The sequence below is a fragment of the Hakea prostrata genome, chromosome 6 (genome assembly GCF_041222555.1).
Source record: "Hakea prostrata isolate BN-2017 chromosome 6, UWA_Hpros_2, whole genome shotgun sequence".
NCBI lineage: Eukaryota > Viridiplantae > Streptophyta > Magnoliopsida > Proteales > Proteaceae > Hakea > Hakea prostrata.
Genome location: NC_142605.1, coordinates 33234358 through 33261823, shown reverse-complemented (window position 1 = coordinate 33261823; position 27466 = coordinate 33234358). Strand labels below are relative to the sequence as shown.

The 27466-nt window shown below is 39.0% G+C and overlaps 1 protein-coding gene across 1 annotated transcript in view; it reads right to left on the bottom strand.

The window, feature by feature from the left end:
• The window catches only part of LOC149013439 (uncharacterized), a 66528-nt gene extending 42742 nt beyond the window's left edge, over window positions 1-23786 (bottom strand). Inside the window, 12 exon segments of the mRNA XM_089158221.1 lie at window positions 3286-3389; window positions 7231-7475; window positions 7587-7706; window positions 7818-7955; window positions 9465-9659; window positions 19864-20055; window positions 20138-20266; window positions 20353-20466; window positions 20607-20946; window positions 21069-21297; window positions 21403-21703; window positions 23446-23786. Of these exon segments, the coding sequence (XP_089014347.1) occupies window positions 3286-3389; window positions 7231-7475; window positions 7587-7706; window positions 7818-7955; window positions 9465-9659; window positions 19864-20055; window positions 20138-20266; window positions 20353-20466; window positions 20607-20946; window positions 21069-21297; window positions 21403-21703; window positions 23446-23538 (2200 nt within the window). The 5' untranslated portion in view covers window positions 23539-23786.
• Between the last annotated feature and the right edge of the window lie 3680 nt (window positions 23787-27466).

Sequence of the window (27466 nt, the reverse complement as noted above, 5' to 3'; positions counted from 1 at the left end):
CCAAGAAACCCTAACCCTAAAATTGGGTTTCCATCAGAATTTCTTGTGAAAAAAGTGCCACAAGATTGAGAGAGATGAAGGGGAATGGGTGAAGGCTTAGGGCTAGGGATTGGTGAGGGGATTGACTTGCTTCTGTTCTTGCTGAGAAAGTGAGCTGCAATCAGTGGCTGGTGTAGCAGGAACAGAACTGAGATTAAAGATTGAGGAAAGAGAGCAACTGCAATCAGTGGCTGGTGTAGCGAAGTTCTGTTTAGAGGCCACATGACCACTTAAAAGTTCAGTTCAATTAGACTCCAGTTTGCTTTATTCAGTCAGAATTCCATTCTAGTCAAACTATTGATTACTTGTCCTATTGGATGGTGGACTCCTATTGTAAGGCTGCTTAGGCCATCTATTTATGCCCTACCCAATAGGAAGAATAAACAAGTCCAGTTTATGTTATTTCTATGAGCAAATTACTTAAGAAGTTTCTTCTGAGTGGAGAGCTTGTGTGTTTGATTTTTTCCTGGTGTATCAAAGTCCAGGAGGTTCCCAAAACTGCCTAGGTGGTTCAAACCCAACTTGCTAGATCTGACTGAGGAATCAATCTACTTTGTTCTGCTATTAGAGGCTGCTGCTTAGCCAAGGATGTCAAAATCCTCATCCCTATCTCTCAGCTTAATTTCTTTTGATCTTATCCACCTTGCTTCACCTACCCAATTCAAGTACCCTAAACCCCCTGACCCACTCGAACCCGCAATTCTGCAGATTTATCAACCAAAGCCCCCTACCCCCATAATTTTTTAATAATTATTATTATTATTATAAAATAAAACCCTCCACCCGATCCCTGTTACATCCCCATCAATACTGCCTAACCCTGTTGTCCGTCAAACCCTAAAACAACCCTAAACCACAACTTTTATTTTCCAAAGTTATAACCACCAGAAACCTTGTCCTTCAATGGAAACCATCATCCCCACAGGACCTATACTCAACCTAAGTCTCTGCACCCAACTCCCCTCCAAATCCCTTTGATAAGCCATTCCTACATTACCTCGACCAACCCTAAGTTTTAGGAACTCACATCTAGAGTTGAGAACGCATACCAGACTAACATGCATATCAGCCCCTTAAAGCCCCATCCCACAACTTATCCCCATACCTGTTTTAATAACTTATCTTTTCTTGACTGCATAAATACCGGAACCAATCTGGAACGAGCCCTCTTTCTCAGCACCTGATTCAACAGAAAATTTCTTTAAAGCCAGGCCTGTCCACAACTGATCACAATCATTGCTCTCCAAACTCTTCTGTTTCTTCTTCATCCTAGGCAGCTGGAATATCAAAAATCACCAAGCTCCTCAGCCCTTGAATGAACAGGAAATCTCCTTAAAACTAGGCCTGTGTTGCAGCAATTCAATTCACCAGTTTCTAAATCACGATTGGCTGGTTAGTTCACTTCACTTGGAAACCAATGATGCTTCAAGATATCACATAGAACGAAAACCTTTTTGATCCCCCCCCCCCTCCCCCTTTCTTGAATGAGGTGAATACAATTGAGCTGTGTTAAGAAGCATGGTAAGACCATGAAAAGCTACCATGTGGTACAAGGGAAATTACCCTCCAGGTACCTTGTCACAAAACACATCAATATGGGTAGGGGGACATGTTCAAGTGCCAAACACGAACCATGGTTTGAGCCTTGAGGTCTCACAAGATCTCGGTTTCGTGAGACCTCAAGTAAAGATGTGGTGCAAAATTAAAAGAATATGAAATCTCGGCTGAGATCTCAGTTCGACCAAGATTTGTCCAACCACCTCTTTTAAATACTGAATCTCGTAAAGTCGAGACGAGATATGTCGCCTCGACCTCTGCTGCCTTTGCTGTTTTTCATCTCTTGGACAGGTTTCTCGCCGAAGAAGTGCTCGGATCTCCTACTAGGCTGCATCAACACTCATTTAGCTCATCATCTACAACAACTAATCAACAAGGATCTAGTGATTTTGAAGCCATTCTTTAAGCAATGAGAGTGTTCTTCCCAAATTTAATTTTTTTTTCAAAAACTATGTTTGACATTAGGTGTTACAACATGGATTAAATGTATGTTGAACATCTTTGCCTAATTTAAAGTTTCATGGAAACAAAATTATTTTTCTGCTGTTCATTTATTTTTTGGAATTTTCTAAGTAAAAAGAATATGGTTTGGGCTTTTGCTTATTAGTTAGCAAATGAGAGATTTTAAGCCTTCTCAATAAGGCTTTGATCCGACTTCTTTGTTGGGGGGCCAAAATAAGTGCGCACACTGTAGAGTTCTTCAGCTGGTTCTGGCGTGCTTATTTTCTCAGCTTACTCAAATAAGGGGTGAATAAACTGAGCCTTTCACTTGCCTTTACTAACTCTAAAGGGCGCACTAGCCGTTGTGATCTAGTCAGCTCTTGCTTCTTTAGGTTGAGATAGAGATCGTCTTTATATAGAAGTAGGCCTTTTCTTGCTGGGCCCTCAAGCAAATGATGGTCTGAGAAGCAAGTGAGGCGGCTGATAGGGACCCAACGTGTCAGGTTGCTCTCCCCCTAACCGTCGTTCGGGTGGTCTAACAAGTACAAGCAAAAGTGACAAGCGAGAAAAGCCCAAACCTAGTAGGGGCATGCTTTATAAGAAATTAAAATAATGGATGTGTATTTAATGTTTTATAAGTTTGCATGTTTTCATACCTTCAGCACTTTGGTTTCAAAGTTAGGGTTGAGTTGGAACTCATTTATGCGATTATTGTCTCACAAATCTAAGGACTAAGGCCACCACTATGTTTAGAAGGCCCCTAAGATAGGCTGAACACCAAATTCCAACCCAACCTAAGCCCTAAAACCTACTAAGATGGGCCGTCAAGTTCACTTTTGAGCCCAGAAAAATTATCAGATTTTGGTTTTTTTTGGCTGGCCGAGATCTGGGTCGAAACCGAGATCTCAAACCATGATGCAAACCCAAACCAAAATCAGACATCTTCTTGACTATGAAGAATATTAACTATACCAACCTTTGAGGCTTTGACCCACTAACCTGCCAGTAATGATATGTTCTAGCCCAAGTGCTCACACTCATACCTTTCTTCAACATATATGATCCATCCAGTCCATGACATAAAATATACTTAAACACCATGACTAATCTGTGTATTATATGACATTTTAAAAAGGCATTCTTAAATTGCTAAACAAATTTACAGAAGGAAATATAACTTCATTTATTCCTGCACATAATGTTGCAGAAAAAATTAAGAAATACTAGAATGGAAACTATAAATCTTACCAAAAAGAATTGCAGCAATTTTAAGTTGTCTCTCAGGATACTTAGGTAGAAACTTGTACTCCTCAAATAAATTTGCAATCATAAACTCAAAAATTGATTGCTCCCTGTTAAAATATGAACAGATGTATCAGGATTAACTTTCTGCTCAAAAGTCCAAAGCACTGCTTTTAAAAGTAAAACTGGAATAAGCAGAACTAGCTGGTTCAACTCAGAATCAACAAGGGGCAAATCCAATTAACCCTGAGCTATGAGAGTTTGACCAAGTTACACTAAGTTAGGAGAGTCCAACCAATTCCAGGGTGATTCGAATCAGAATCAATGGAGACCAATCCAATACCCAATTCCAAGTTTTCAAACATGACACAACCAGAAGGCTATACTAAACTTTTTGTTTGTACTGTTCCAAAAGGTTTTTTTCAAATGCTCAACAGTTAATGCAAGACCCTCAGTCCCACTCCTGGGAGCATTATGTCTAGAATCCTGCAAAGGATAAAATAAGAAACCAGTACTATCCAGAAACATGTTACACTTGGTTAGGTGCTTAAATTGAACTGTTTGTTCAAGCAATTGCACTAAAGAATGAATGATCATGCCTACTTTAAAATATGGCCTTACAAGAACTCAAAAGTCATGCACAACTGAATGACTATGGTAAAGGCTACTTTATAAAGGACATGAAAATTTTACACTGCTAAGTATTGATGAGCACATTTATGTGTGAAATCTTAAGGCATAAAGCATGCATTTTACACACTTTGAGTGGAGCTACCTTGGGTTTTATGTTGTTTTTGCAGATTTTATGAATTTTCAGGACTTGAGCGAATATTTGGAGTTTTGGGTATTAAACATGCGATTTTACACGTCAAGAGGTCCGTTCAAATTCTCAAATGGGCCTGACCTGGAGCATGATGGGCCAAAGATGTGATTATGGCCCACCTCCGAAATATTGAAGAGATAAAGAAGGCAAATTTGATCTACGGCTGAGATTATAAATTATCAATCAAATCTACAGAGATATTATTGAGAGAGTCCAAATGGAGAAAAGAGTCCTTGCATACTTCAATATCTTATTTCTTATTTGGGATTTAATTAAAGAAAGAAAAAGAGAAAAAAGAATTATATTTAGAGAAGGAAGAGGCAAAAATCCCGTTTTTGAATGTCTCTGTCCAGTTTCGATCAAGCCCTTCATCGAACGGTCATCCAATGTCCGATCATGCTGATTTTTGGAGGAGAGCTTCACGACTACTTAAACCTCAAATCCAACGGTGGAATTATGCATCTGATCTCTCTAAGTCGGCACGATTAGTACGTCAAAACCCTAATTGGCTGAGTCAGATAGGAACCCTGAGTTTTATTCAAATTCAGCTGTGCCTCATATCTCATGTAAACTCTATAAAAGGAGAGCATACTCCATCAAAGGAGAGGTGTTCTAGAGCTTAGTAGAAGCATTCTTTCTTCTCTCTTCAGTTTATTTAGGCTCTCTCTAGTTTTCTTTGCTTGCATTTGTGAGATTTAAATTTCTAGATTGAATGTTTAGGTTTAATTTTTTTTATGTAATGCAATTCAAGTTCAAGTTTCAAGTTCAAGTTTCAAGTTTTTAGATTCGTTTTTCTCTGGGTCTAGCAATTGCAGATTTAGATCATTCTAGATCTAGATCTGGTTGTTAGGGTTGGTTGAGATTCGAATCATTTGTTCAATACGCAAGTAAGTAACCTTCTTTATTAATCTTATATCCTCCCTCCATTCCCGCTTCTATCTACCCCTCCGTATTCTTAATTTAGGATTTACTTTCAGCATTTATTTATTGTTCTCCCTTCCACTGGATCCTTGATCAGAGATGCCTATAGTCGTGCCTCTCTTTGGTCAAGGTTTCCATTTTACTTTTTGCAATTTACTTTATGTTATTTACTTTCTGCAATTTATTTTCTGAACTTATTTATTGTTCTCCCTTCCCCTGGATCCTTGATCAGAGATGCCTACAGTCGTGCCTCTCTTTGGTTAAGGCTTCCTTTTATTGCTTTGTTTATTGCTTTGTTATTTACTTTCTGTTATTTACTTTATGCACTGTTTTTTTTTTCTTTAATATCCGTTCCCCGATCGGTGGAACTGTAAGCTACGGCAAAGGGTTCATGGTCAAAATCATTATTATTATACTCCCCTTCCCTCGATCCAGAGCTGACACTCGAATCACTTCCCTTTTCCTTTTATTTTTATTGTTCGCATTTTTTTTCCTGTCTTTTATTTATGCATTGATTGTGTTTAATTTATTTTTCGTTTCAATTCGATTGCATTAGATGTATGGATTAGGATCGTTTAGTTTAGTTAATTAGTTAACAAAAATTGAATCATTGCACTCTCGCATTACTATTAAGAAGTTGAATTCTAAGTGACATATCTCCTTAAGATCAACCCGTTAGCTACACGATACCGTGCGCTTGCAGTTACTTTTAAAATTTCACAAACAAGTATTCTCAAAGTTCCATCTCAAATTGATCCAGATCGATGTGGATTATACATTCCAAAATAGTGCCAGCCAATGAAGTATACCAGTAACCACTTACCAAGGAGGGAAAAGCAACTCTACTGTGTTTGATAGATGAAATTAGTCCCATCCAATAAAGATCCGGATAATGTGACCCATCGTATCCAATATTGTTTCTTAAAACCTATGTTGCAGGGATGTTGATGCAAACCTAACACCAAATTAGGCTATTTTGCCTTGAAATCAACATGGGTTTGAATGGTATAAGTAGTTGACCTGATGTAAACCCAATTTTAGGGTTAGGAATTCTAGAGATGAATTCCCTAAAATTTGGGGTTTGTCCAGAATCTTCAAGCAAGTAAACTAGAAAATATTATGGGATGTCTAGGGTTTAATGGAAAGTTGTGGAAAGCTCTTAGGAATGATATGGGATGTTCTGATCTAGATGGGAATTGGAGGGAAAGATAAAGAAACAAAATTAGGGTTTTAACAAAATCTATGTCACAGTGTCACCTCGAGTCATTCCTCCTACATGACAAAGGATGCTTGCGGTCACACCTGACAAACCATGAAAAAAGGGTTCAGAATTCAGAAGGGGTTTTTTGTTGATGTGTATTTTAATCATGTATTAAAGCAACTAGATTTATTAGTTATGTTCCACGCTTTTCCCTTTTCCCCTCCACATCCTTTTTCCAGTTACCTGTCATCATTCGCCACCTTGGCGCTTCGTCTACTGCAACGGTGCAACCCCTATCCCCCCCCCCCCCTCTTCTTCTAGTGTATCCAGCAACCCTCTTCTTTGTCTTATTCTTATCTTCTACTTTCTACTTTTAGGTCGATGAACAACAAAAAAAATTCCTCATCCCAACTAAATGGGTTCAACCTCATAGGTCCTGCTCTTCAATCAGCTCTATTCAAAGTTATACATGATATAAGGCCTAAGTTTTGCGTGTCTTTCCTCGCCAATTCTCCTATAATTATTTTAGACTTGACCATCTCTAAATTTAAATAATTCTCAATACTGGACCATCCCAATGCCTCTATTAAACATGTCCATGTCACTAAAAAAGTGATGCTCTTATTGCGTGTCATGAATCAGAACTACTGCCAATTCGGCTGTAACCTGGTCATCATTCTTTATTGCATCCTTCCTAGTCTTGCCATGCGTGATGCGTCCATCACATCTGCCGAATCCCTGTTAAAATTCTTGGACAAATAACCGGCTAGAAGCTTGGACAAATGGCTAAACAATCTCAAACCTTCTCCTCCCCCCTCCCCCCTCCCCCCCAAAAAAAAAGAACAAAGAAATCTGTGGCCTTTGCAACATCTATCTCCACACACGTCGACATGCAAATGGAATTACACAGCCAGGGAATTTGGGACACACAATAGGGTTCACAGTACCCCGCATCAAGCACTAGAATATTGATAAAAGATAAAACAAAGTCAAGCAAAGATTCAACCTTTTATCAGGAGAATCCTTGAAGCAAGCAAGCATCTGAACCATTGCATCAATGGTCAGCTGACCAGAAAACATTTGATGGAAGTAAGAGTTGGCTTCTGCCTCAATATCATCTGCATAGACATCAGATGTCTCCACGACTCCACCATTCTGCATTCTTGGGTCAGCATGCATGGGTGCTAAATGCAAGTTTTCCATTTCCTCCGCAAGCTCGTTAGTAGTATGTGAAGCATGAGTTTGAAGGACCTAACCAACAATGCATATAAGGAGACAAAAAGGAATGGAGACAACAAACATCAATACATGCCAATTTTATCATTTGCCAAAACAGAGCAGAAAAATGAACTATTCACTGACCTTGAAATTTGTTGAATTTGACTCCATATAGGCATTCAACACACCACTAGCATGCTGGAATGGATTGCCAGGATGCTCTGTTATGTCAAGAGGTATCTCCCTCAAGAACTTGAGGCATTCCTGGAAAGCAGCATCATAAATGTACAGATTGCAGTATCATCGTACAAAAATTGAAGAAAGGAAAGAATACAGAATTGGAGAAGATAATGTCAAGTGTTGAATGGACAGTACCTTGAAAAAGACATCTTTATGTACGCTCATATTATCAATCAACCACTTCTCCAGATTTATGTGTTCTTCCAGAGAAGCAAGGGCGGCCAGTTTAAGACCAAAATAGAAAGGTGCCATGTCTAATACAGTTGATAAAATCTGCAAAATTGAAAATTCATGAGCACAAACATGGCATAAACAACACCACAAGGCATAAAAGATACAAATGCACATGTTCCAGATAAGTCAATGATATTAAATATACTTTAATTAAGATAAAAAAAATCAACATATTCAGCATTGAGAGCTATGCCTCAATTCTGCAACTCAAATATTTAAACTGAAGTTCTGTTCCTCAATAACAAACTAACATACCAGACAATAAACAATTAAAGCAATGAAAACCAGTCGAGAGACACACATGACAATTGTTTTCAGCAAAGGTGTGGGCAATGTATCATCTAAAGGGTGTTTTTCTTGGTTTGACACCAATACCAGCAAGGTATAAACAAACACTTGCCTAGCACTCTCAACATGCACCAAGGTGCCAACAGGTTTCTTGCAAATAACCACCCTTTTTCCCGTTTTCTGGAAAGATATATCAATACATATTAACAAAAAACATGGAATATCAAGCACTCATCTGTTGATCAAAGACCGCATATGTGCATTAATGGTTTTAAAAGATTAAAAAAGAGGGAAATACAACAAGAAAATAACCAACTAAGATATAGTTTATTACTTCTCAGAATCCAGGACCTTTTTTTATTGTGGAGTTTCTGGCACACTGGAGCTACCAGGTTAAGATATGGACATCCCATCCAAAATTTTCTTTTCCTGCTGAATTTTGAGATAATTATCTAATTCTACTGGGAGAAAAAGGGCAAACCTCGTATAAAGACTGAAATGGTGGGATCACCATCTGGTTAAAATAGCAAAGCAGTCACGGAACCTAGGCGAACCAAGGTGATTGAGAAGGAGAGAGTGAAATCAAGATGACATTTGACAAAGAATCGCCTGCATGACCGAGGTGACACCAGCAAAAGAAAGCAAGAGAAAAGCATCTCAACACCTTGACAACTATAATCACTGCTGTACAAATTACAACAGACCATGCATCCAAAGTTAACAACATCAACATTGCTCAACCATTGTTAATGTTGCATACCCACATACTCTTGACTGTTTCAGGATATATGACCACCAGTAAATGGCTATTACCCTCGTCAATACTTGATCCATGCCTCCGAGATAATTAAACATTCCCAAACATCCGTCACAGAGATCCAGTATTCCTAATTTACTCTACATCCGCACATGAGTGCAGTGCTCAGTATAAAGCCTTTATGGAAATTAGCACAGGTATAAGTGGAACAGAAGTGCACCACACGAAGTATTCATAGAAGAATAAAAAGGCACATTATGTAATTCTAGTTCAGAGCCAAGAACCCAAAAGGGTTCACCCAAATAATTAGATAAAGGAGCAGCAATCTAAAATATTAACAGGAAAAAGAAGTTTGTGAATTAAAAGAATCATGCAAATGCTATGAGATGCACGAAACCAACTAAAGGAAGCACAAGACCCTAAACCATGGAGTATAGCAACTTCGTCCATCTATTCAAGAAGTGTACACCCTTGGGGGTCAAAACAAGAAGTCCTCGTTTTACCTTCAGCTCTTGGCAAATGCCCAGAATTTTGGTCATATTTTCTGGATCAGCAAAATGAATGTCCATAAAGCCCCGAACCAAAAGATTGGGATTAACAAGCCATAGATGAAGAAATACTCCACTGTTCGTTGCATTGCCAATTATCATGGGAAGAACAGTTGAAGACACACTGTATTGGAGAAGGTTAAATGCAGTCTGCAATGACAAAAAAATTGTGATTGACCTTTGATAAGACCCCGATTTCAAAAAACGATGAATAAGTTCACTCACAAAGATAATAGCAACACTGAATCAAATAATCTCCAGACAAAACACACTACTAGCAGTAGATGAATCCTACGACTACCCAAGAGCAATAGCTCTCACATAAACTTCCCCAATAACTCAAAAAAAACTCCCCCTTCTACTATTCCTTCCCCCTATTTATAGCAATTACGTTCCTACAGTATTAATTAACAGAATCATCCCAATTCGAATAGGACTCTTCAAATCTAATCCTAAATAGTAATTCGAATAGGACTCTTCGAATCTAATCCTAAAAAGTAACCTAAATGTAATATGACTCTTCAAATCTTCCAATCGTTTCCTTCCCTAGATTTTAGGGATTTGCTTTCCACGCTGTCGAGTGTAGACTCGTGATACAAGGGGCTTATCAATACTCCCCTCCAACAGTTTCACCTTGTCCTCAAGGTGAAAATCTGGAAAGTGGGACTGCATCTCGTCATAAGTTTCATTAGTATTTTCACAAGGAGGTAGTCCTTTCCATTGAATCAAAACTTCCAAAACCCCTTGGGCAGAGAAGCGAATGCTAAGCAATTGTTCTGGTGTGGGATGTAACTCGCCATTCTCTTGCAAACATGAGGGAAGAGGCTAGGGGACCATGTGTTGACCAACTGCTGGTTTCAACTACGAAACATGCAACTCAGGGTGCATGCGAGTCCCCCTCGGTAACTGTAACCGATAAGCCGCGGGGCCCACTTGCTCTATGATTTGGTATGGCCCGTAGAAACGATGGCTTAGCTTTTCGTTTGGGCGGTTGGCAAGTTTCTGAAAACGATAAGGCTGGAGCTTAAGAAAGACCTCATCCCCCACCTGTAGTGCCCCTCTCGGCGTTGGGATCAGCGGTGGCGCGCATCCGTTCTTGGGCCACCCGGAGATTAGATTTGAGATCATCCAATACTCGATTTCGCTCACGAAGGAACACATCAACATCATCAACCTTGGACCGGCCATCTTCCCAGCGTAAAAGTGAAGGCGGTTCACGGCCATATACAATCTGGAATGGAGACATTTTAGTGGCTGAATTGAATGTCGTGTTGTACCAATACTCCGCCCAAGGTAACCAATTAATCAAATCCTTTGGTTGGCGAGCACAGAAATAGCGTAAGTAAATTTCAAGGCTGCGATTCACCACTTCTGTTTGGCCATCGGTTTGTGGATGATAGGCGCTGCTATACTTCAGGTGGGTGCCTGCTAGTTTGAATAACTCCATCCAGAAGTGACTAAGGAAGACACGATCGCAATCTGAGACAATGGATCGCGGAAATCCATGTAAGCGGATAACTTCCCTAGTGAATGATGCAGCCACTTCCTTAGCAGAGTAAGGGTGTGAAAGAGCAAGGAAATGGGCGTATTTGGTGAGACGACCCACTACCACCAGCACTGTGTCCCCGCCTTAAGTCTTGGGTAAGCCGCCAATAAAATCCATACTAATATCCTCCCAAATGCATTCTGGAATTGGCAGCGGTTGAAGGACACCTGCGGGTTTCATAGCCAAGTATTTACTGCGGTGACAGGCATCACAACTAGCCACAAATTCTCGAACAGCAGCATTCATTCCCACCCAATAGACCACAGCCGTCAATCGCTTGGAGCTCTGCAGAAACCCTGAATGCCCACCAACTGGGGTGGAGTGATATTCGGACAATAATTTGGGAATTAGGGGGGATCCTTCAGGGATGACTAACCTGTTTTTATAGAGTAATGTTCCTTGTTGGAGATGATAGTTAGGATAGTCTTGGGATCCTTTCAGCAAGGCCTGAATAATTTTCTGGTAATGCTCTGAAGCGTGAACTGCCGCATCTAAACCCTCACTTTCCTGCTAAGTTGCCGTTGTCATAGCGAGAAGCTGTTTATCATCCTGACCGTCGCGAGAGAGCGTCGGCGGCTTTGTTTTCGCTGCCCAGTCGGTACAATATCTCAAAATCAAATCCCAAAAGCTTTAAAACCCACTTCTGTTGATCAGTAGACACAATGCGTTGTTCCAACAAATATTTCAGACTCTTTTGATCAGTTCATTCTTTGAAATGTCTCCCCATCAAGTAGTGACGCAATTTCTGGATAGCCAGCACAATTGCCATTAGTTCTTTCTCATAGACCGACTTGGTTTGTGCGTGAGGGGACAACACTTGGCTCTAGTAGGCAATGGGGTGGCCATCTTGCATCAAAACTGCACCCAACCCAAAACCTGAAGCATCAGTCTCCACCAAAAACTCCTTTGTGAAATCTGGCATAACCAATACTGGAACAGTTGTCATTGCTGTCTTGAGGGTGTTAAACGCCGTTGTTGCCTCTTTACTCCACTAAAATGCATCTTTCCTCAATAAGTTAGTAAGCGGAGCGGCAATCTTTCCATAATCTTGGACGAATATGCGGTAATACCCGGTTAAACCTAAAAACCCTCGCAAGGTTTTAAGATTGGCGGATTGGGGCCACTCCACCATGCACTTGATCTTTCGTGGATCCGCAGCAACTCCGTCTTTAGATATAATGTGCCCTAAATTCTCCAGTGTAGCAACCCCAAACATGCATTTTTTTCGGTTGACAACGAGGTGGTGTTGTGTGAGAAGTATAAAAGTGGTTCGCAAATGACCCACATGTTCCTCCATGGTCCTGCTATTCACCAAGATATCGTCAAAGAACACCAAAATAAATTTTCGCAAATGTTCTCGAAATACCTCATTCATGAGTGATTGAAATGTGGCCGGAGCATTCGAAAGCCCAAATGGCATCACCAAGAACTCGTAATGCCCATTATGGGTACGAAAAGCCGTTTTTTCCTCATCACCTTCCGCCATTCTGATCTGGCGGTATCCTGCTCTCAGATCAAGTTTGGTGAACATTGTGGCTCCGCCCAACTCATCCAACAATTCGTCAATTGCAAGAATGGGGGAACTTGTCAGGAACTGTGAGTTTATTCAGGGCACGATAATCCACGCAAAAACGCCATCCGCCATCCTTTTTTCGAACCAACAATACTGGAGTGGAGTAAGGACTCACACTAGGCCGTACCAATCCTACTATTAACATTTCCTGTACCAACCTTTTAACCTCATTTTTTTGAGAGTGTGGGTAACAATAGGGTCGAATATTAGGTGGGTTATTGTTGAAAGAAACGATTGTAGTAGAATGGCTTATGATCAATGATCTCAAGCCCTCTATTTATAATTAAGTAGAAAGTAGACTATTACAAGGAATAGAATTTTACATGAATACAAACTCTAATTTAACTCCTAATAGAATCCAACACTCCCCCTCAAGTTGAGGCATAGATATTAGTCATGCCCAACTTGCCTACAATAGGGAGGAAATCTCTTTCTTTCAAACCCTTAGTGAAAACATCTGCTACTTGGTCTCCAGATCTTACAAAAGGCACGCAGATGAGTCCTTGTTCCAACTTTCCTTTGACAAAAAACCTGTCAATTTCAATGTGTTTAGTTTGATCATGTTGCACCGGATTATTAGCAATACTAATAGCAGCCTTATTATGACAATATAACATCATAGGGTTTGGAACTTGGACTCCAATATCTTGTAGCAAGCCTTTCAACCATAGTAGCTCACAAACTCCACGAACCATAGCTCTATATTCAGCTTCAGTACTAGATAAAGCTATTACATTCTGTTTCTTACTTCTCCAAGTAACTAGATTACCTCCAACAAAGGTACAGTAACCTGAAATTGACTTCCTGTCTGGAGATCCAGCCCAATCTGCATCAGTGTATGCTTATACTTTTAGATTATTAGTGGGTGACAAAAGTATTCATTTTTCAGGAGTTCCCTTCAAATACTATAGTATTATGTTAACAACCTTCATATGAGCTAAATATGGATCATGCATGAATTGGCTCACTATACCTACACCATAAGCGATGTCTGGCCTGATGTGGGACAAGTAAATAAGCTTCTCTACCAGCCTTTGGTATCTTCCTTTGTTTACTGGTTCTCCCTCTTTTTCTTTAAGTTTAGCTCTAGCTTCAATAGGGGTATCAACTGCTTTACACCCCAACATTCCCACTTCTGATAATAGATCTAGGACATACTTTCTTTGGGATAGGAATATACCTTTCTTTGATCGAGCCACCTCAATCCCTAAGAAATACTGTAACTTCCCTAGATCTTTAATTTCAAACTCTCTGCCAAGAAAGTCCTTCAACTTTTGAATTTCTTCACCATCATTCCCTGTGATGACAATATCGTCTATATAGACAATAAGAAGTGTGATGTTAGTACCTAACTTCTTAACAAATAGTGTATGATCAGCATTGCTTTACTTGTACCCAATAGAAGTCATTGCCTTCAGGAGGCGTCCAAACTAGCATTTAGGAGACTATTTTAACCCATAAATTGACCTCTTCAACCGACAAACTTTCCCTGCAGTATTGTCATCGGAGAAACCATGTGGGATTTCCATATAGACCTCTTCTGCTAACTCCCCATGTAAGAAGGCATTCTTTACGTCTAGTTGGTGCAAATTCCAGTCTTTGTTCATGGTTATAGACAACAGAATTCTGACAGTGTTTAGTTTTGCAACAGGGGCAAAGGTCTCCTAATAATCAATCCCATTGGTCTGGGTAAACCCCTTTGCAACTAGTCTAGCTTTTAACTTGTCGACTGATCCATCCATATTTTGTTTAACCACAAATACCCATTTGCAGCCAATTGGTTTTTTTCGTGGAGGAAGTATAACCAGCTCCAAAGTGTCATTTTTCTTCATTGCCTGCATTTCCTCTACCATAGAGGCCTTCCATCTCTTATCAGCATAGGCTTCCTACCAACTTTTAGGAACAGATACAGATGACAGAGAGGATATAAAAGCACGGTAGGAGTCAGACAAAGAGTTATAAAAAACATATTTAGCTATAGAATGTTGAGTGCAAGATCTAACCCCTTTTCTAACAGCAATAGGAAGATCAGAAGAAGATACCTTAATGGGAATAGTAGAATCTGATTCTGGAGCAGGAGACTGAAGTGGTAACGTATCACCTTTCTCCACCTGCTTTAGCCGGTTGTATTTCTTCCTCTGATAAGTCTGCATCTCCTTATTCTGGTCAATCTGGTTTTGAAAGACCCCAACAGTGTGTCTCACAGGAGTGGTCTCCCCCTGGCTAGGTTCTTCACATGGTTCAGAAATCGAAGGGGGAGGATTAGAGTCCTCAAGTATACTAGCCGAAGTCTCCCCCTGGTCAGGAAACTCTTTATTCTGGTCAATCTGGTTTTAAAAGACCCCAACAGTGTGTCTCACAGGAGTGGTCTCCCCCTGGCTAGGTTCTTCACATGGTTCAGAAATCGAAGGGGGAGGCTTAGAGTCCTCAGGTATACCGGAGTCAAGTCTCCCCCTGGTCAGGAAACTCTTATGGGACTCTTAAGTTGTGTTGGTGTGTGATAGGAAGATCCAGAGTCGGAAAGAACACTTCTCCTCTAGGACTCTCCCCCTGGAGAGGTGTATAGTAAGGGCAAAACTCATGAAAAATTACATCCATGGATACAATGGTTTTCCTGGAGGGAGGATGATAACATTTGTACCCTTTTTGAGTAGCAAAATACCCCAAAAATATGCAGCGTAGGCCATTGGGAGCCAGCTTACTCTGGTGGGCTGTGATTCTGGCATAACACACGCGTCCAAAAACCTTTGGGGGAATAACAAAAGAAGAGGCTACCTAAAGAATCTCATTAGGACATTTAAAACCAAGCATCCTACTGGGCATCCTATTCATAAAGTAAGAAGCAGTGAGTATAGCATCACTCCAGTACTGGTCAGGTACATTCATAGCAATCATAATGGAACGGGCTATCTCTAAAAGATGCCGATTCTTCCTTTCGACCACCCCATTTTGGGCAGCCATATCAACGCAACTGGTCTGATGTATTATGCCAGAGTTAGAGAGATATCTTTGAAATTCACCATCAATATATTTTGTGCCATTGTCACTACGAAGGATCTTCACAATGGCATTGAACTGAGTTTTAATCATATTATGAAAATCACGAAAACATCGGAAAACCTCATTTTTTTTGTTTTAAAAGATAAATCCATGTAGAACGAGAGTGACAATCAATAAAAGTTACAAAGTACCTATGGCCAGTAATAGACACACGTCGGTAGGGACCCCACACATCAGTATGAATTAGCATAAAAGGAATAGGTTTTCTATTATGAAGAGAAGGTAAATAAGTAGAACGAGTCTACTTCGCAAAAATGCAAGCTTCACAAAAAAAAATTATCCTCACTACAAGAAGAAACCAAATCAGGAAATATTTTCTTAAGAGTTCCTAGAGCGGGGTGACCTAGCCTACAGTGCCACTTATGAAGGTCTGATATTACCGAATGGACCGGATTAAAAGATGTAGCCAAAGCAGACGCATATTCTCCAATTGGCTTAAGCAAATAAAGTCCATTGTCTAGTTTACCACGTCCAATCTCCTTCCCCGTGACCAAATCCTAGAAGACACAGTAAGATGGAAAAAAAGTCACTTTACAATTCAAGTCATGTGTAAGACTACTGATAGAGAGCAAGTTAGTAGAGAAAGAGGGAACATGTAAAACTTTAGACAAAGAAAGTGATGGAGAATGCTGAATGGTCCATTTTCCAGCAATGGAAGAATAGGAGTCATCAGCAATTCGAACTTTATCAATTCTAGAAGTTGGAGAATATTGTAAAAAAGAGGAGGATAAACCTATCATATGATCTGTGGCTCCTGTATCAATGATCCAAGGAGTAGAAACTGAAGAAGCTTGAAAGCTTGTAAAAGTTTTACCTGATGTAGCAAGGTAGGAGTTGGTATGGGTAGTATAGGAAGCAGTGGTCGAGGTTGTACCGTCAATAGTTGTCATGTTGACAAAATTATATGCAGTTCTTCAGTCTTCAACCTTTCGAAGTAACTGAAATGTCGCAGAATACAATAGCCAAACCACCCAAACAAATGATAGAATTCAAAAAATACATATAAAGAATACCATTTTTTTCTTTTCTGATTCTGATGATGGAAAATCACAAACAGGTCCATGAAAGTTTGTAAATTTACAAACCTAACCCTCAAACATAGTATTTACGTTTTCTGTTTTTCTTTTTATTTTGGTTGGGCTGATCGAAACAGAAAACATAAATACAGCAGATAGTCTTCACTCTTCAGAGTCTCTTTCAGCGGAAGTTGCGAAGCTCCGGCGAGAGAAGCAGCAATAGTAGGAGCAGCGGCAATGGCAGCGGAAGTTGCAGAAGAAGCAGCAGTAACCGATTCTAATCTGCGATTCTTATCACAAGAAGCAGCAGCAGCAGGAATTCAAGAATCGCAGCTGCAGGAATTCTTGTCGCGAGAAGCAGCAGGAAGTGTGGTTCTTCTTCTCTTCTTCTTTCCTTTTTTTTTTCTTCTCTGGTCTTCGAGGTGGAACTGAAACGATAGTGCAGCGGTGCGATGGGTTTGAAAAGGGAAAAAAAATTCTGCCAAACAATGGTTGCAGAATTATGGTTTGAAGAATTGATTTCTACGATGGTTGCAGAATTAGGTTGTAGAAGAACAAGAAAAAACTGCGAAGGGTTTTGGTGAAAAAAGATAATCTGCTGTGGGTTTATGGGTTTGAAGAAAAAAAATAGAAGAAGATCCTAATCGAACTTAGGCTCTGATGCCATGTTGAAAGAAACGATTGTAGTAGAATGGCTTATGATCAATGATCCCAAGCCCTCTATTTATAATTAAGTAGAAAGCAGACTATTACAAGGAATAGAATTTTACATGAATACAAACTCTAATTTAACTCCTAATAGAATCCAACAGTTACTTTTCTCAGCTAGCCGTATCCGGTGGTCTTGCTTCCTTCTTGGTGGCTGTTCAGTTGGTTCAGCAAATGGTTGAGCAAAGTCGATTAATAAATTTGATATTGTTGTACTCTGGTGTACCTCTATATCATCTCCGTCGGGATGCTGAGGCTGCAGCCAGTAGCCATCACCGCCTACTTGAATAGAATGTAGCACACTTTTCAATGTTGTTTCTAATCGCAGCAAGGTCGAATCCCCATTTAGTTTCACGGGTCGTCCTTGCCACTCAAAGTTCATGTTTCTCAAACGCCAATTACTGTGTACCTCCCCGAGTGCCTGCAACCATTCTACGCCCAAGATTATATCAATGCTACCCAAATTGAAAGGGTAAAAATTTTGCACAAAGACCTCACCGCCCAACTGAATAGGAATATGTCGACATATCCCCGTACCTTTGCTAATAGTTCCATCACCCAAAGCAACCTGAAATTTTGTTTTCTGGATTACCAATCCCAACGGCTCCACCAACTCTTGAGTGACGAAATTGTGAGTTGCTCCACAATCAATCAAAACGATGACTTCACAGCCATTTATCTTCCCGTTAGTTTCAGGGTATGTGGTGAATCGATTCCCACCAAAGAAGCATGTGAGAGTTTCGTCTCGAGCACTGGCTCCATTTCGACCGTCGTATTGTCGTCATTGATCACTCCTTCTGCTGCTGCAACTTCTGGATTATCATCGTCGTGGAGTAACAGTAACCTTAGTTGCTTCAGAGGGCATCGGTGGCCTTTGGAGTATGGAGCGTCACACCTGAAACATACCCCTTTGTCCATTTTATCTTTGATTTCTTCCTAGGATAGCCATCGTGAGCGTCCTGAGTTCACCATCGCCGCTGTGGTTGCAGGTTGAGATTGTGAAGAGGAAGACGAGGGTTCACTTCTTTGGTTTGGGCGAACCGAGCTGTTAAAGCTTTGGTTCATTCCGGTTCCCTGAACCGTACTGGTTCCTCTAATATTAGTGTTGGGTGGGCTGAAGTTAATAAAACGTGAGGTTAAATTTTGGGCCGATTGAGTGGGTTGGGCCAAAAAAGATTTCTTATTTTTCCCCACTCTATTTTTGTCCTCCACGTATTGGGCCAGGTCCATTATTTGGCCCAAATTGGTGAGGCCAAATAATCGTACCCCCGCCCTCACTTCTTCATTTAAACCAGCGAAACCCCTTTCAACCATTCTTCATCTACTGCTCCGGCTGCCGCTACTAATTTCTCAAACCCTTCTTTATATGCTGCAAACGTCCCACTTTGCTTATGATTAATCAACGCTTCTTGGGGAGTCTTCAATTATGCTGAGTTAAATCGATGCATCATCGATTCTTTCAAGTTTCTCCATGATGACAATGGCTGCTGCAATTCTCGGAAGCGTATCCATCCCAGTGCCGCACCTTCAAAACAAAGAGTTACAGTTCTGAGTTTCTCTACATCACTCAGTTTGTACAGGTCAAAGTACCTCTCAGCCCATGCGATCCACCCCATCGGATCTTCCCCCGTGAAAATCGGCATCTCAAGATGTCTAGGAAGTCTCTCAATTTCTCTGGTTCGATTGTTCGCTCGCTGTAATCTGGAGTTCCTTCATTTTCATTCACCTCAGACATTAAGGTATGCATCTCTGCTGATTTTCCTTTCAACAGCATGACCCTTAATTCCGCTCTGAAATCGTCATTCACCTTTTCTCCTTTTTCTATGTGTTGTGCCAAAAGTCCAACTTGACCTTGAATCTCTTTCACGATACTTTCCAATTCCTCCACCCTCTGCTCCATTCGGCTCTTTACCATTCCCCTGGAATCGATGGCTCTGATGCCAAATTGATAAGACCTCGATCTCAAAAAATGATGAATAAACTCACTCACAACGATAATAGCAACACTTAATCAAATAATCTCCAGACAAAACACACTACTAGCAATTGGTGAATCCTACGACTACCCAAGAGCAATAGCTCACACATAAACTTCCCCAATAACTAAAAAAAACTCCCCCTTCTACTATTCCTTCCCCCTATTTATAGCAATTACATTCTTACAGTATTAATTAACAGAATCATCCCAATTCGAATAGGACTCTTCAAATCTAATCCTAAATAGTAATTCGAATAGGACTCTTCGAATCTAACCCTAAAAAGTAACCTAAATGTAATGTGACTCTTCAAATCTTCCAATCATTTCCTTCCCTAGATTTTAGGGATTTGCTTTCCACGCTGTCGAGTGTAGACTCGTGATACAAGGGGCTTATCAACCTTACAGTTCTCTGTAAAGTAAATCACTTTAAATTAAAAATAAATAAATAGATAAATATGTAGGGAAGAACATACATTAATGTGGGCCATCCCAAGAAGCAAGACCTCAGGACAGTTTTTAAGTGGATACTCAAGAATTGTTTGCACAGAGCCAGCATGACCTATATCAGCTAGGTGGCCTAGCACCTCCAAGAGATCAAGACATAACCAGGCTTGATTTGCATTTCCCTGTGGAAGCTTATGTCCATGTACCGCATCAACATACACCTTCAAGAAATATTGGCAACCATGATCGGCCAAACAGAAAATTGTACTAACATGTCTAACTGGAAAAGGTGCAGATTAATACCAATTTCCTTGCAGAATGCTCAAAAGTGAAAATTTCAGGTGGTGCACAAACAGCGTATCTTAGGAAAGATAGTTGACCTTCAGCATTCTTCCACACAGACCCACAAATAGCATGCAGCGGGAATGGATCCTGCAGCATCACATGTTACCTAATGTGCAATAACTGAGCAAAACTATTTGCCATTTTAGAACTTCAGAATTTATCATACACTGTACCTGACATGCATTTTCATAAACAGACATGAAACAGTAGAATGCCGCCTCATTGGAGATATAGAACCCTTCATGGTCCAGGTTTTCCATTACTGTGACCCAATTAGTTCCAGGAGCCTGCAGATAAAAAAAGTCATATATAAAAACTGATGGCATGCTTAGCTAAACCTTTCAGGTTTCAACCATATCAATACTACAGTTGCTGCAATCAAGAAAAAGAACAACTAACATTGAACAGACTGAAATTAGTCACTTACAAGCTCTTTGATTGACTCTACAAGGACATCAACATTCCAGGATTTCAAGCATGGTGAATCTGGTATTGGGCTGACACTAAGTGCAGAGCAGAATGTTGAATATGTGCTTTGGCTATCCTCCAGACCAGAATGATTGCGTACAATGTAGCTAAGTATCCTGGAGATGGTCCCCTCAGTCAATGGTAGAAGACGGGATAAAGCTTCTTTGCAATGTGATGCATTAACAGTGAAACCATAGCCAAGCTCATTCATAACATCTGCCATGCTAGTTTCCTTCTCAATATCAGCTAGAATGGAATCAAAATCATTTTCATTGGATTCGTAGAATAGACCCAAATGCCTGCATTAAACAAACCAAAAGTATTAGCAAGAAAGAAATTTATCTCAGGACAAACAATGAACAAAACAAAACCAACGTGGTAAATGAATCAAAATATAGACATTCAAGGAAGAGATGATCACCTAAAAGAATTAGCACCACCATGTAGATCATCTGAAATAAATGGATCTAGTATAAAGCACTTGTCTTTCTTTTGAACTAAGGATAACATCTGCTTAAAGGAATCCATATGCTTCGCAAGGCCACCTGACTGATGCAGGAAAATGACAATATTCTGAATTTGTCCATGAAGATCAACAGATGTTGGACGAGCACACCATTCCTCAATCTGGGATGTGCAAAAGTTTTGACCTGAGAAACAGGAAAAAGTATATTCAATTCAATGAAGAACAAATACAGATGCACCAGTGCAATAAACTGTTCGTAGATCTCTCTAGTGTAAGTAATACAACATACCACATGTTCTAAACTCAGGAAGTTTCGAATCTGACAAAGCAAGACCAATGCCAATCTTCTCAGACACCGAAAAGCATAATGCATTACAAAAACCTTCAAGAAAATCCTCAGTGATAGATGTACTTTTTAATGCTTCACAAAAAACTGTACTGAAATTTGGTTTATGCATCAAATATCTAAAGATTGCAGCAAGAAAATCTGGCTTCAACTGCATGTTCTGTGCGTCACCACCATGAAAATTTGCATGATTCAAGCATGCCTGGAGCAGCCATATGCTTCCTTCATGTCCATACTTGGTAAACTACATAAGAAAAAAAAAATGCATACACATTACACAGTGTCAAAAAGCATCAAAGAATATCACAGAACAAAGGCGAGAGCAAAATCAATAATATTATATTGCAGGCAGATTTCAAGAATTATATTTACACCCAACGTAACACATTAGAACTTGTGGAACAGTGGACAAATATGCAACCGTAACCACTCAACAAACAAATACCAACCAAATGAAACTAAAATAGCAATGAATGTGGTTTAAAATATTTGGTTGTGACTAATAAATGCAACCAGAAAGCAAAATCAGCCAAAATTACTATTATCATTATCTAAGAATACAGTTCATCATGCTGTAGGTTCTACTAGTTAATGACTATAAATATCTGTGGTGTCTTATATTAAACCATATATGCCTCAACAAATGTGAATTGGAGGATTTAATTGCCTGACCACAAAAATAAGATCAGGTTTTGAAGAATGATTGGATTTCAATGAGAACAAGCCATAATGTTCACAACTTCAGAACCATTGACCTCTATGTGCCTAACATAGATACCGAGGTAGACGGTAGATGGGATAGGGAATGTATATAGAATGAATATCAACAAAGATATGAGGCATGACCATACATCAGCCACCAATTCACAATGCATAATGGAAGCAGTTTCAAGCTCTGAGATCATGACTGCACACAAAAGAGTTGACAAAACAACACAAATATATCTATGTTCTATAGGCATCACTTATTACTTTGAGGCATAAACAAGACCTCAATAATTGGCTTTCATAACTGAAATTGTTATTGTTATGATAAATGTGGTGCACAAACACATCAAGTGTGAATGAACAGAATCATTAGATGGTTCAGACTCAGACAATAACGTTGAAGCAAACTCTCAGATATGGACAATGGATTGGTACTTCATCAACACATTGACTAGTAGATAGATACAAGAAATATATTTATTGCATGTGTTTGTCGTTTGTACTTTGCACTTTGCACTTGATCAACGTGAACAAATTAAGTTCACGCATTTGAACTTCAGAGTCTGCAAAATTATGTAAAATTAGCAATGCAAATAGGATTTAGAATGACAGAATATTGTGCAAAGTTCTACACAATTAGCCTCAGAAAATTCTGTCTTATTGATGTGTTAGGTTTTCCCAACCTAATATGTGGCTTTGGGTTTGGTTTCTTCCTATACTTTGCTTGCATCAAGCCAGTTCATGAGATTCCAAATTTAAGTGAAGTAACCTTGTAGGGAAACGTCCTATGGATCTTAAAGGTTAATCAAGCTGGTAATTTTAAGGAAACAAGCCACTAAAATTAAAATGTAGTTGAAATTTTATATTTTTTAAGGCAAAATTGTTCCATGTAATCCGACTACTATGACTCCGCCTCGGTTCCTTGCGGATCAATGCAACAATAAGAACAGAAAAACAGAAATTAGTAGACAACCAGAAAAGCGATTAACAATCTAAAAATATGGTGTCAGGGTGGTGAGAATGTCAGTAACAGAAGACATGAAATGGCATAGTTCAATTATCTAAACAAGACGAATACCCTAAATAAAGTCAAATTATATAGAAATTATTAATAAATAAAAAAATGAAAGCGAGAAAGAGAGAACCAGTGATTCAAGAACCTACATTCTAGTTTGCAGAAACATACAAGGAAAGCTTCACCATAAACAGGGAAAGATGCAGTCGAAGAGAGCCATAAACAAGAAAAACAAATAAAGTGAAATGTTAAATAAAGCGTACCTGACATAGTTCTTGAAAGAGCGAATCGAAATTGGAGTCGTTCAAGCTACGAAGTAATAACCGAATTCGGTTCGAGGCAGCCGTTATGATCATTGCAAATGGTGAAGGGTATGAATGACGATTGATTGCTAGGAGTTTGCTGTGAGAACTCTATCGATAGAGCTACTACGTTCGCAAGTTTCTTCTGAAAACAGAGAAATTTAAGGAATTTTGGCAGGTTATCGAAGATTACGAAAGGCTGGTAAGAGTGAACATGAACGAGAGTCGAAAGTAGCTACTCAATGCAGAGGACTCTCAGTCTCCTGGACCACTATTTATAGGTGGACCGAAACGTACACGAATGGTACTCTTTTTCAATTTATTTTTTATTTCTTCTTATTTTTATTCCCATCGCCATTTGAATACCTTCTGAACCCATTCCGTGAACGGACTCCTGAAAAGTACGCAAGTGGGACCCATGAACCTTTTTCTCGTTTCTCAGTTTCATTGGTTGCTGACGTGGTTTTGAAAAATCAGAGTATTCAGCAACGGCCACCGTAATTACCGGTAAACTCAAGTGTAATTGTGTAATTGTGGTTTTGTTCACATGTTACTCATGCCCCTGCCCGGTACTGAATCCCAATTAATTGGTGAGGTTAGGGCTTGTAAGGTTACATGAATCAAGAGATTTCAAATCTCGCTAATGCATGACACCTTTTCGCAGCTTAGAACGGGTGTACTTGGGAGGTTTTGTGCATCGAATCCCCAAGACAAGTGTTCTCGAAACTGAGCTCCATGCTATTTGTGTAGGCATATGCTATGCAGTAGAAAGAAATATGCTACCTGTTTATGTGGAGTCTGACTCTTCACAAGCAATCAATTGTTTAAAACCGAGTGCTTAAAATCAATGAAGGATGATAAGGATTATTATAGCGATTCGAGAGTTGATAGATTTGCATAGAAATATCATCATTATTCATACTAATAGAGAAGCCGATTGGATGGCGAAGATAACAACAACATTGGAGTCTCCTACGCATTTCTTTCAGGAACCCTCTCAAGATATAGAGGAGTTTCTTCAAGTGGATCGTTTGACCAGCTCGCTTTAAATTGATTTGGGTTTTTTAACTCTGTTTATGTATAAAAAAAAAACAAAAAAATCAGTACCTAAAAAAAAGAGATTTCAAATATTTGGATTCATGAATACGAGATTTATACTTATTTAGTTATGAAAATCCTTGGATTCATGAAATCTAAATATTTATCTTTTTACACTAAAAACGTGAATCTATAGATTTATGGGTATGAGGTGAAATCTATAGATTTTATCCCTACTATAAAAGAAATCTAAAATTCTACTAATCAGAGAGAAAATACATTGGACTCATGAAATCTAGAGGTTCATCTTTTTACATAAAAAACGTGAATCTATAGATTTATGGGTATGAAGTGAAATCTAAAGATTTTATCCCTACTATAAAAGCACTAAATATTTGCACATTCACAAAAATCACATCGACCAAATAGTTTTCAGGATGAATCTATGAGTTTCATTCCACATATTTAAATTAACCAAACTATTAATTTTATGAATTATGATTCCATAGAATTGAAATCTCTTGACTCATGTAACCAAAAATTTCAATAAAAAAACAAAAGTACCCATGTAATGATATGAAATGCTTTTTATACCCTTTCAATCTGAAACCGTAATCAAGTGGGACCCATGAAATAGATTGGTAGTATTGGATGAAGCACCTGACCTGGATGAATAGGCAATTTCCAAAAAAAAAAAATACCGATGCGTAAATTCACAAGTCAACAAAGAGTGTTCCATATAACAACACATTGCCTATTCAACTAATTTTGAAGTAAATAAACCAGAAGAAGAAAGCATAGACTTCAAACAATATGAAGAAGGGTCTAAGGGCCTCTTTGGTTACATAAGTCTGGATATTTCAAACGTCCAAATATTTCAAATCTATGGAGTTATAATTCATAAAATTAATTGTTTGATAAATATGTGAATTCATCCTAAAAAATTATTTGGTCACGTGATTTTTGTGAATGTGCAAATGTTTAGCACTTTTATATTAGGGGTGAAACAAGGTATCGTGTGTCAACGGTATATAGCAGACACACGGCGAAATTTCGACAGCGATACGACTTTTACCATAGTTGGCGATATATTGCCAACGGCGACATTGGTAACCCGGTGTCGAAGATGGTGGAGTCGAATGCAGCAAGGATAGGCCAGACTCCACGTCTGGTGCTTCTGGTGCTAGGAGAGAAGGCCATGAAAATTTCCAATTTGAAATTACTTTAGGAATGTTAACTATATAATTGTTGTTGTCTTAGGTGAGCAAGACAATTTCGTGTCCTGGTTTGTAGTTACTAGACTGAATTGTAACAATCGGCAGTCCAGCCGACCTTGTAAACGGCGAGGCGAGCCTTAGGGGTCATTCCAGCGGCGATGCCACTTCCATATCCCAGAGTGGAGGCAGGGGAGACATACCTGCCGACAACGATGAAGGCTGTGTGGGTGTCGTGACCATCGAAATCCTTGGGACAACGGTATTCAGTAGTCTCGTTCTTCTTACCATTGGTGGCTTGAAAGCCATTGCAGGAAAAACCTAGCTCGATGACTTTCCATGCAATCTCCCTTCCATTTGTTAGGAACTGAGGATATCGAGTGGTTTGGGGATGGTGGACATGTTCAAGAATGACAGTGAGTATCCCTGGGAGACCTCAAAAGGAGAGAGCTTTGTAGAGAAACCGTGGAAGACGGTTTGATAGCTTTGCAAAGAAACCAGAGATGATCCCGATTCTGTGAATGATAGGTTTGAAAAATCAGGCTACATGTCACCTGTGTCGCCCGTGTCGCGAGGCACCGACACGGCGACACTAGGCGACATGTCGGACAATGGGGTGAAATCCAGAGATTCATGTTTTTAATGTAAAAAGATGAATCTCTAGATTTAATGAATTCAATAAATTCCACAAATCAAACGAATATAAATTTCGCATTCATGAATCCAAATATTTGAAATCTCTTGATTCATGAAACCAAACAGGCCCTAAAGATATAGAAGCAACTAAATTAGCTACATCAGCATCATAGCTAAAAAGGGAAGGGAGGTTGGATTCCAATCCACATAACTCCATATACACAATTGTTGCATTGATATCGAAATCAGGGGGACCTAGCCTATGATCATGTGTGTAGTAGAGCTAAGGGTCATACCTAGTGGCGGAGCCACATTGAGGCCGAGGGCCATGCCCCCCTAAAAAAAATATGAAATAAAGATGATGGGTATAGATGTCATTCTTAATCATTATCTAATGGTTACCATTAAACCCCTAGTTTTAAGCTATAAAAAATTAAATCCTAATTAAAAACTAACTCATGATCCTGAATTTCTCTCAAATTATTTTCTCATATTTTCATTTATATTTATTATCTTATGAATTTCATTTTTTATTCCCTATTTTTATTTTTATTTTTATCTCAAGTCTCACAAACTATTGAAATAGTTAGTCGATATTGGAGTTTTCCTAAATCTTATCCACAATTATCTGGTATTCACTATCTCTTTATTAAATTATTCCTCTATCTCTCACTCACGAATATCTTAGTATTCTTTTCAAAAAGCATACTTGATTTTATTTTATTTTTTATTTTTTATTTTTTTGCATTATTTATTTTTCATATAACTTCGATTATGCTAAATATAAATTTAAATCTCTTTAAAATTCAGCCATTGATTTTATCAAACCTAGTCATAATCCTTGAAATTTATCCTAAAATTTATCATAAATTTTCAATTCCAATTAGTATAAATTTAAATCTCCTTTAGAATTTTATGAGATCAAATCGTAATCATTTAATTTTATTTTTGAATCCCTATACTTTCTCATAAAGTTTTGATTCCTACTAATAGAAATTTAAATTTTAAGTTTGTTGGGATTTATTAATCATACTAATAAATTAAATGCCCAAGGGCAAAATTGAAAAAACTCTTTGTTTGGTTACATGAGTCTG